Raw genomic sequence first — 9,438 nt, 5'->3', positions numbered from 1 at the left:
GATTTAAGATTTTTCATATAAAAATCGATATTTGGTGGGAAATATGAGTATCACAGATTTTTGTCCTTTTTCCTCTAGGAGCTCTAATTAACGATACTTGACTGGTTAGTATTTGGTTACTGTTTTGAGTCGGTAGCCAACCTTAGAAAATCCTTTACTGTGTGTTCTATGGCGTTAGTCTGTAATTTTTCCAATTCCGATTCTGTTACACTTAGAAATTAAACTTTTATTTTTTTTACTATTTAAAACATTTATTTATTTAACTTGAAGTGAATATTAAAAAATTAAAATTTAACAAAGAATAAAATATTTACACAAAATTTACTACATAAGTATGTATTTACAAAATGAACACAAGGGGGCAAGAAATTGATGCCAGAATAAAAATGTAACTTAATATTTAGGCGACTAGTGTGAAAGTGGGATGATAACCCAATTCATCGGCAGTGAATGTCATTTCATATTTCTTGCCATCTGGAGCGGTCCAGGAAGTAGAGCCATGAACAACAATGGCGGCGCCTTCCTCAGTGGTCTTCAGTTCTCCCTCCTCAGAGCGGGTAATACCATTGCTGGTTTCATAACTGAATCAGAAATTTTAAAATGAGTAACTATGAAAATATATAAAGCTATTATGTAAATCCTTTGTAAACTTACGCAAAATTGTATTTATCAACACCATTATTTTCAGATTCCAACCGTAAAGTTTCGGCTTGAGTATCATCCTGTTGGGGAGCGGTTAAAACCACAGCAAACAAGCAGGCCAATACAACAAATTGATATTTCATTTTGGGACTACTTTTAAGATCCTTATAGATGTTATTATACAATACAACAAGCTGTTAACACTTGACTGATTTTCAAAGTTGCAACAACATCTTTATATAGTAAAAATTTGTAAATTAAATAAAAATTAAATTTTATTAATTTTTATTTTTATTAACACTTAAATTAAACAATGTCCTCATCATCTTCAAGCCACAAATAAATAAAAAATAATAATAAATAAGTACCATAGTCATAAAAAGTACAAAATAAAAAAAAATATTGATAACAATGAAATTATGATTTCAACTCCTTCTGAAATTCTTCATAATAAACACACTGCATCAGCACAATGCCAATAACATTAAAAAAAACTGACCCAAAATATATGAAATATTACCTACATTATTAATTATATTTTAATACTTATTAATTACAGTTTAATTAGTATGTTTAATTGCCGCTGCAATGACAGGTTGTTGAAAACAAAATTTTGTTGCTGAAAATATTAACGGCTCTTTTGAAGTAAATTGTATTTTCTAAAAAATGTTATTAAAACTTTTAATGATTTATTAGGAAATTTGCATTAATTCCACAAATATTTTCAATATTTTTACGTACAACTTAATTGTTAAGCATTTTTATCATATACAAGTTTGTTTTTAATAACATTTTTTATGAATTCAATAAATAAATTTTAACAGTGACATAATATTAATGACTCTTACACTACTGCACCCCATCTTTTTTTTAAGCCAACCATTAAAAAATCTTAATCAAGATCATCAGCATCTTATGACCGATAATGCAAACCAAGCCAAAAAATAAAATTAAAATTAAAATTAAAAACTGGCAAACCTTATCCCAACTGCTTAAAAGATTATGTCATATCTTCAAGATATTTAACTACAAGTTTAACCGCAAAGGTACCTTTAAGCGACCTTAAAGGTAAATAAAAAACTAAAGATATCCTCCACTTGAGACAGTTTTTAATTATATGTGTCATGTGTTGTGGTATGAAATAAATAGTTTATAAAACTATATATAAAGTTTGTAAATGCTTACAGTTGAATGTATTTATCAAAAATCGATAGTCTCTGTAACATAACAATTTTATTTAGATATCCAAAGATTGGTAGAAGGATAATACCGTGTCATACTGTATAATGGCATAATATCCACAGAAATATTAACCTAAATCTGTCATAAAGTCCAGAGAAATAATATATTTTATTTGATTATCATTCGTTGGAGCTTTTGGGACTGAACCAATTGGATCTAACTCTGTACCCAGAGAAAAAATATAGTTGTACATGTTTATCATAACCATTTCAACATTATACGAAGGACGGAGATTTAAAGTGGCATATTTTTGAATAAAATTAAGATATTGACTTGAAATTTTTTATAAGACCAAAAATTAACTTATCTAAACAAAAAAAATTAGGGTTGGGAATAAATGTGGATCATACTGTTCCAGCCAATCCCCAAAAAAAGGTGACCCCACCAATCGGCGCTCTCGAACGTTATGGAGAGCATGTTAAACTATCACCTTGCCAATTATTTAGAATCGAACAAACTTCTAAATGACAGACAATATGGCTTCCGTAGTAGTCGTTCAACTGGAAACCTAATGGCGTTTCATTCAGAACAATGGTGTCAATCAATACACCGCATGGGATAGAGTAAAGTAGTCGCACTCGACATTTCGAAGGCATTCGACCGGGTATGGCATGATGAACTAGTTTCGAAATTGACCTCGTTCGGTGTCGGTGTAGAATTTTCTCGTTTTATTTCTAGTTTCCTTCGTGGTCATACTATAAGGGTAGTAATAGATGAGATTTGCTCCGAGAACTTCATATTGAGCTCTGGAGTCTCCAAGGGTTCTGTTCAATCACTTCAAATCCGATTTATTCTTTCGCGGATGACAGTAATATCTGTCACTCATATTCATTCGTCCATAGACCTACTAATTCTGAGATTAAACTGTCAAGAATGAATATGGACGACTCGATAAATCGTGACCTTACAACAATCTCCAGATGGGGTGAATTGAACCGAGTTAATTTCAACGCACTCAAAACTCAGTGCTGCCTATTGACACATAAACGTCTTGAGATTTCACCAGAATCAATTCTTCGTATGGGTTACACAACTGTTAGTGTTTCAGAAAATATGTAATTTTTTTATAATTTTGACCGTATCCTTCAAGGCTTTAAAATACAAAATCAAGGTTTACAAAGCTGCTTTCCGTTTTCTGATCACAGATTTGGAATTTTAGAACATGTGACCCAAACTTTAAATATTGATAAAAAATAGGTAAAATTCCGAAGGAGGTACACGCTCCATTTTTTTGTTTCCCATCCGATTTCAAAGATTTTTATATTTTTGGAAAGCGCTTGACTCGAAAAATAGGACATGTTTTTATACCAAAATTTTCTTCGTAAAGATACCTGAACACAAAACAATTTTATGTTTTTTTGTAATATTTTTTAAAGAAAGCTAAATTTTAAAATTTTAATTTTGAAATGCCTATAAAAGAGATAAACAGCACACGCAATATGTTCAAGACCTAGCCAAGCGTTTTCCAAAAATATAAAAATCTTTGAAATCGGATGGGAAACAAAAAAATGGAGCGTGTTTTAAAATTTCACATGTCGAAGGTATCATATTTTAAGCCCCCACATCGCCGCCCCTGGAGCATTTGTAGGATCCATTTTAATAACTTAAACTCAAATACTCCTTGTGTAAACCCACGTCAAATTTTATCCCGCTCGGACCAGGTGCTTAGAAATGCCAGATTTATTTCGGAGCAAATTTAATGCCAGCTTTTTTTAATTAATTTCAACAGGCTTCTCATTGAAAATCCAAACATCTAGGATTTTCAATGAGAAAAAAGCCTGATAAAATACTTTTCATTTTATATACTTTAATATATATTGAACTTTGTGTCCCAGATATAGGCAAAAATATGGCCTTGGGGAATTTGTGTAAATTGTTTTCAACACACTAATGCTAAAGAGAGGTATGAATATACACGTAAAGAATATTTTAAACCCTCTCGACACGTGATATTTGGAAGGACGACGTAACACAAAACTTGATCAGTTGTGGAGAAGACAAATTTGGAGAAAACAAATTTTATCAATTAAAAGTAATATACAAAACAGAACAAGTTCATTTCAGTTGATTCTCTTCCCTCTAATGTTTATACGGATTTGTTAAAAAACCTATTTTAATTTTATTCCAATTTACATAGTTACCAATAATAAAACATCCAAATTAGATAATTTGCAATTTACCACCATCCCATGATAAAGTGATAAAGATCTATTCATCACCCTAGAATAATTAGTCATAGAACTAGTTCTTTGGCGGTTTCCTTCCCCCCAGTAATTTTTGAAAACACAACAAATCACTTGTACGATATGGCAAACTTAGTTAGTTATTTTACTGTAAAGTAAAGTATTTAACTTCAGTAACCTGGCCGGCCAAACAGTAAATTTTACGAAAATCCACAAAAGCAAATAATTTTTGAACAAAATGTACAATAAAATAACGAGAATTTTTTGGAAAACATGTTTACAATAGTGAATAATTCTCGATCATTTTTTGAAAAAATAATATTAAGATACCGAGACTTTGTAGTAGAAAACAAATCTCGATCGATAATGATTCGTTAGCTATCAATATTGCTAATGATTCGTTGATTCTCGAATATTTGTAGGAAAAATATCCTCATAAAATTCGAAGATGATATAATATTCAAATGCTCTGGTCAGTTGGGAAATAACAACCATAAATTAAACACAATATTTTTTAAAAAATTAACAAGCTGCACACAATGTTAGCATTGCAATGACCTTGAGCATTTTTTAGCGACAGTTATGAAGAAAATACCACAAATGTCATCACTGCTATATTTATATAGTTTTGCGACCTTTAAACATTGACAGTTTTTGTCAGTTCTCAAATGCGAAACAGTAAAAAAAACTAAAAAAACAAACTTCATTTATAAATTGCACAAAAATATAACACAAATATTTATAATACTGGAAAAAATCGAAATTTTATTTAAATGCGTAAATATAAAAGATCAGTTTTAATATTATTAGTATAACAATCATCTGCATATTTCCGAAATAAATAAAAACTCAAATTTCTCACACCTAAAACTGAATTAAAACTTGTGTTGATGACCTTAGACAATAAAACTACAATAGCTACAAATACAACAAATTAAAAACATAAATAAATACTGAAACACCAAGAACAACAATAATAACAATACAAATACAAATAATATTGCATTATTTTTAACATAATCTAGACATACGAGTATAAATATTTTTATAAAAGATCATACGAGTACAAACATACAAAAAGCATAAATCCATCATATTTATATTTTTCAAGTTTTATTAAAAAATACACAGACACAACTGACGCTCAACTGACAAAGATGTTATTACCCCACCACTACTTAAAGACTGCTGCGGAAGGTAGTTATACATATGTATATAATATGTACGTTAATGAATTTTATAAAAATATATACAGCTATTCTTTAGTACCCTACAGCAGGTTGTCGGATAAATCACTTCGCAAGTGCAAGAGGAAGTTGTTAAAACAACAAAGTCGCTTTAAATCCATCCTCGCGGAATGATAATGCCATTTTTTCATAACTAAACTTCTAAATGAACTCAAGAAAAATAACTATAAGTCTTCTCTTCCATTTCGAATGTTTTGGTAAGGATTTGAATGCTCTTTTGTGGATTATTACTCCTTCAGAATAAATTAAATAAATCAATTCCATATTTCTTTTTTCAATATTATTAACAAATCCAAAAAGTGAAAATAGTACAACATTGTCTCCCTTTGTATATTCTCACTTTATTCAGTATTATATATATTTAATTTCATATTTCTAACTTCATTACTACAAAAAATTCAAAAAGTACCATTAAAAGAAAGAAAAAGTACCATAATTCGGACCTTTTCTTAAATACATAAAAATGCAATTAAAAGAAAATATAAAGTTCCTCCTATTTATTTTAATACATTCAGGACCATATATATGTATATGGTCTTAGGACCAAACAGGATATATGGAGGAATCTTATGGTTTCATTATCATATCTGAAAAAAATAACATATTATTATTCCAAAAGTACTTTTAGAAGAAAGTGGCTCTTTGGTCTTACTTTATTTAGGCTCAAATGTGCTTAATTTTATTTTTCCTTTTTTTATTATTATAGAAAATGCTAAAGGTAACATTATGTTTAGTTCCATGGTTTCTAGGTTCATAATTATAAAATATTCAAAAGTACCATTATAATAACAGTTCCAATTTGCGCCCCATTGCACTACTGCATAAAGAAAATGTACCACTTAATGGCTGTTTGTGTATTCTCACTTCAGTCAGAATCAAATGAATGAAATGAAATTTACTAGTCACCATGACACTGTGGTTCCAAATCAAAATCTAGGTTGACAAAATTATGAAAATCGGTATCTTCAGAATTTGGAAAAACTAAGTTTTTTCGGAAGCTGACAATCTGCTCTCCTCCAATACAAATGAGTTTTTCAATTGGACATTTCGTTTTCTCGACAGAAGCGCCAGAAGTTCAACAAATTTTGAATCATATTTTCATTAATTTTTTTTAATATTTTACTGCTTTACTAAATTAGATATATCTCAATGGTTTTACCATATAGAAATTCATACTTCAAAACGTAGATAAACATTGATATAGGCTTTTATTAAATGTATATCTTATTTCCATTTTCCTGTTATAGTCCTTTAAACTTGGTTCTCAAATATACTGATATTTTTTTTGTCTAAGAATGTTATATAGCTTGCCAAAAAAAAGAGACCGTCGAAGCCCGTCCAATGACTATATACATCATTTAAAGAAACTTCTGGGGAATGTCTTTGTAAAAAAAATGTAGCTTTATTTTTAATTTTTACGGAATGGAATTTTTAGAAATATTTCTTTATTTATTATTGATTTTTATATATCTAGACCCTACTGTAACTTGAAATATAGTAAATACAGATCTTTTTAAAAATTTAGTTTCAGAAAGACATGAAAACGTATTTTTTTTTAATTTTTTATTAATGTTTTTTATATGTATATCTAGACCCTACTGTAACTTGAAAAAAAGTTTATATTGATCTTTTAAAGATTTTTTTTGGAATCGGAGATACCAATTCTATATAAAAAGACCGCCAAATAATTTTGTCCACCTAGATTTTGATTTGGAACCACAGTGCATGATGGGTAAAAATAAGATTTGTCGAGGTCATCAAAATAGATATTTTTTTTGAGATGATTTCATCATTGGAGTCAAATCTCTTTCCGTACAGATTTGTTTACGTAATTGTACACCCGATTGTGAGCAAACGCGGCAGCCATCTTGTGGAGAGCTTTATCTTACCCAAGTGATCATTCAACATTGAAACCACTGAGCCATGTGAGATGGCTTCCACAATCTCTTGCACTTTCAATCTCTGATTGGGCAGTAGCATATCATGATTTTTTTCGGGTGTAGAGACCTCAACTGAGCGTCCAAACGTTTTCTGGACGAGAAATTCAAAAAGTCGCGGACCTATAAACAAAAAACCACAACACTACTACTGACCAATTTTTCACCAAATGTTTTTTTGAGTTGTCTCTCTTTATAGGACCCTACAGAGTGTTTTCTATTTATTCTACAGAATAAATAGAAAACACATTTGGTTTCACTAAACAATTTGATAATAGCAAAAAAACAATCAGAGTCAAATTCATTTCATACTACTTCCTATTTGGAAGCTTAGTTTTCGCCGCTATCTAAGCTTAAAACTTACCAATTAAATTAAATATAGCCTGTTTAAACTATTATTTTTGGCCTTAAAATATTGTAATAAGATCTTTATACTTTTACATAGTAAAATTTTCCTATTCAAATCTTCAAAAAAAGATTCAAGGGATTTTGTTTTTTCAGTCGTGATTGTCATTCTCGTGGCATTCCGACTTGGCTTTTCAAAAACGCTTCTTCAGAAGATCTGTGACACCAGAGTGTATGAAATTTGTCAGTATATACTAGATATGTATGTGCAGAGTATGGATGATAGTACTCCTCCTATTGAATAAGGCTGAAAAGAGGAAACTTTTATTTTAATATTGTTAAGAAATTGTACTTGAATTCAAATATAACGATTTTAAGGGCTGATTTAAAAGTAGCATAATGCTTTCAAATAACTGTACATACTGTAACATATCTGTGGGCATTATTAAATAAAAGCTTTCAGTTGATTTGATCGTAAGTTGGCAACGCTGTATTCGAATTCGAATATTCAGTTAAAGAACATTGTAGAAAGTACACCACAGATGACGTATGTATTAGTAAGATCTAGAATATTCGAATTTTGACAGTTAAAGAGCAATCTAGAATGCAGATGGCAGTGTTATAAATAGTGGCAGAGGTTGCAGTAGTGAGTCAGTTTATCAGAGACGCTATTTGAATAAACATCAACTGAGTGCCTTAAAGTGTGCTGTATTTTTCAAGTGAATTCGTGTACATTATAAAGTGTCTGTATTTCTGAGAAGTTATAAACGTGTATAAAAAAAACATTGAGTGACTATTTAATTCTGTTGTTGTACATTTTAAATAAATAAAGAGTTGTTACAATTTTCAAACTACTAAACGGCTTTTATATGCAATCAAAAGTATCCGGTTTATTTAAAGGAAATAAACCAAACGTTTTGAAAAGGTTAAAAATGTAACAATATAAATTATTGTTAAGATTTTTGCAATTTTTGTAGATATTTCTTATAGGGTGTACGCATTAGAATCGGTGTTTATCCGTTAATCTAATAGCCTTTAAGCTAATCGTAAATATGTGTAGTAAGTAGATAAATTTCAACGTATAGTTGGGAGTAATGCTGTATGTAGTAAATATAATTTTATTTATTTTGTTATTGTTGTTGATTATTAGCTCGTGTTTATGTTTAAGCATGTTTATTTTTTAAGCTAGAAATATGTTAAACATTTACCAGCAGCCCTTGGAACTAGTGTCGCGTTAGCTACTAAAAATCACAACTAGTTACACAACAACCTACTTGCAGGGATTAAACTGGCAACATTTTCGCATTGACTCCCTCCCTCTGCATTGATTTACTTGAGAATTATCAATAAATGTATTTAGCATTATGTGACCCTACCTTAAGTAATGCAGACTGTATATAATAGTCATAGCAAAATCTGTTCAGTAATTGCGAGTCATTACCAAATTTTTGGTGGATAACAAATAATAAAGTAAGTTCGATTCAAAAACCTTTCAAGTTAGAGCTAACTTTTACAACTGCAGGGCTTTTATTAATACAAATACTACATAATAATAATTTTTATCATTCGTCATAGTTTATAGGGAAGTTTTCTCGGTCATTCAAGTCATACATCAGACATGATTAACAGACAAAATTTTTGAGATTTTTATTTGTGTGATTTGACGGTTTTTTTCGTTTGTTTTTTTTTTCTTTGTGAAGTTGTATTTCAACTTATGATTTATTGGTTGTATTATTATATTTTAAATCTTGGAGTTAAACATAGCTCAAACAATACATAAATAGATATGTATTTACGCATGTATGTAGGCAAGTGTATGAATCTAATAAGTATTTCTTTAAG

General features: G+C 29.7%; 1 protein-coding gene across 1 annotated transcript; it reads right to left on the bottom strand.

Moving 5' to 3' along the window:
- Positions 1–224: 224 nt before the first annotated feature.
- On the bottom strand, positions 225–834 carry Cpr65Au (Cuticular protein 65Au). Its single transcript, XM_065503630.1, has 2 exons — positions 655–834; positions 225–581 (listed from the first exon to the last, which is right to left on the bottom strand). Exons 1-2 carry the CDS (start codon positions 783–785, stop codon positions 401–403), a joined length of 312 nt encoding a protein of 103 aa, XP_065359702.1. The 5' UTR covers positions 786–834; the 3' UTR covers positions 225–400.
- Positions 835–9,438: the final 8,604 nt, after the last annotated feature.

This window comes from Calliphora vicina, chromosome 3, assembly GCF_958450345.1.
Source record: "Calliphora vicina chromosome 3, idCalVici1.1, whole genome shotgun sequence".
Classification (NCBI taxonomy): domain Eukaryota; kingdom Metazoa; phylum Arthropoda; class Insecta; order Diptera; family Calliphoridae; genus Calliphora; species Calliphora vicina.
This window is presented reverse-complemented; position numbering and strand designations above follow the sequence as displayed.

Bases quoted from the DNA above. Each gene is read 5' to 3' on its own strand.
- Cpr65Au (XM_065503630.1), bottom strand. From the start codon at position 785: ATGAAATATCAATTTGTTGTATTGGCCTGCTTGTTTGCTGTGGTTTTA. The intron at 582-654 runs GTAAGTTTACAA...TTTCTGATTCAG, and splicing joins GTTGATAAATACAATTTTGC to TTATGAAACCAGCAATGGTA.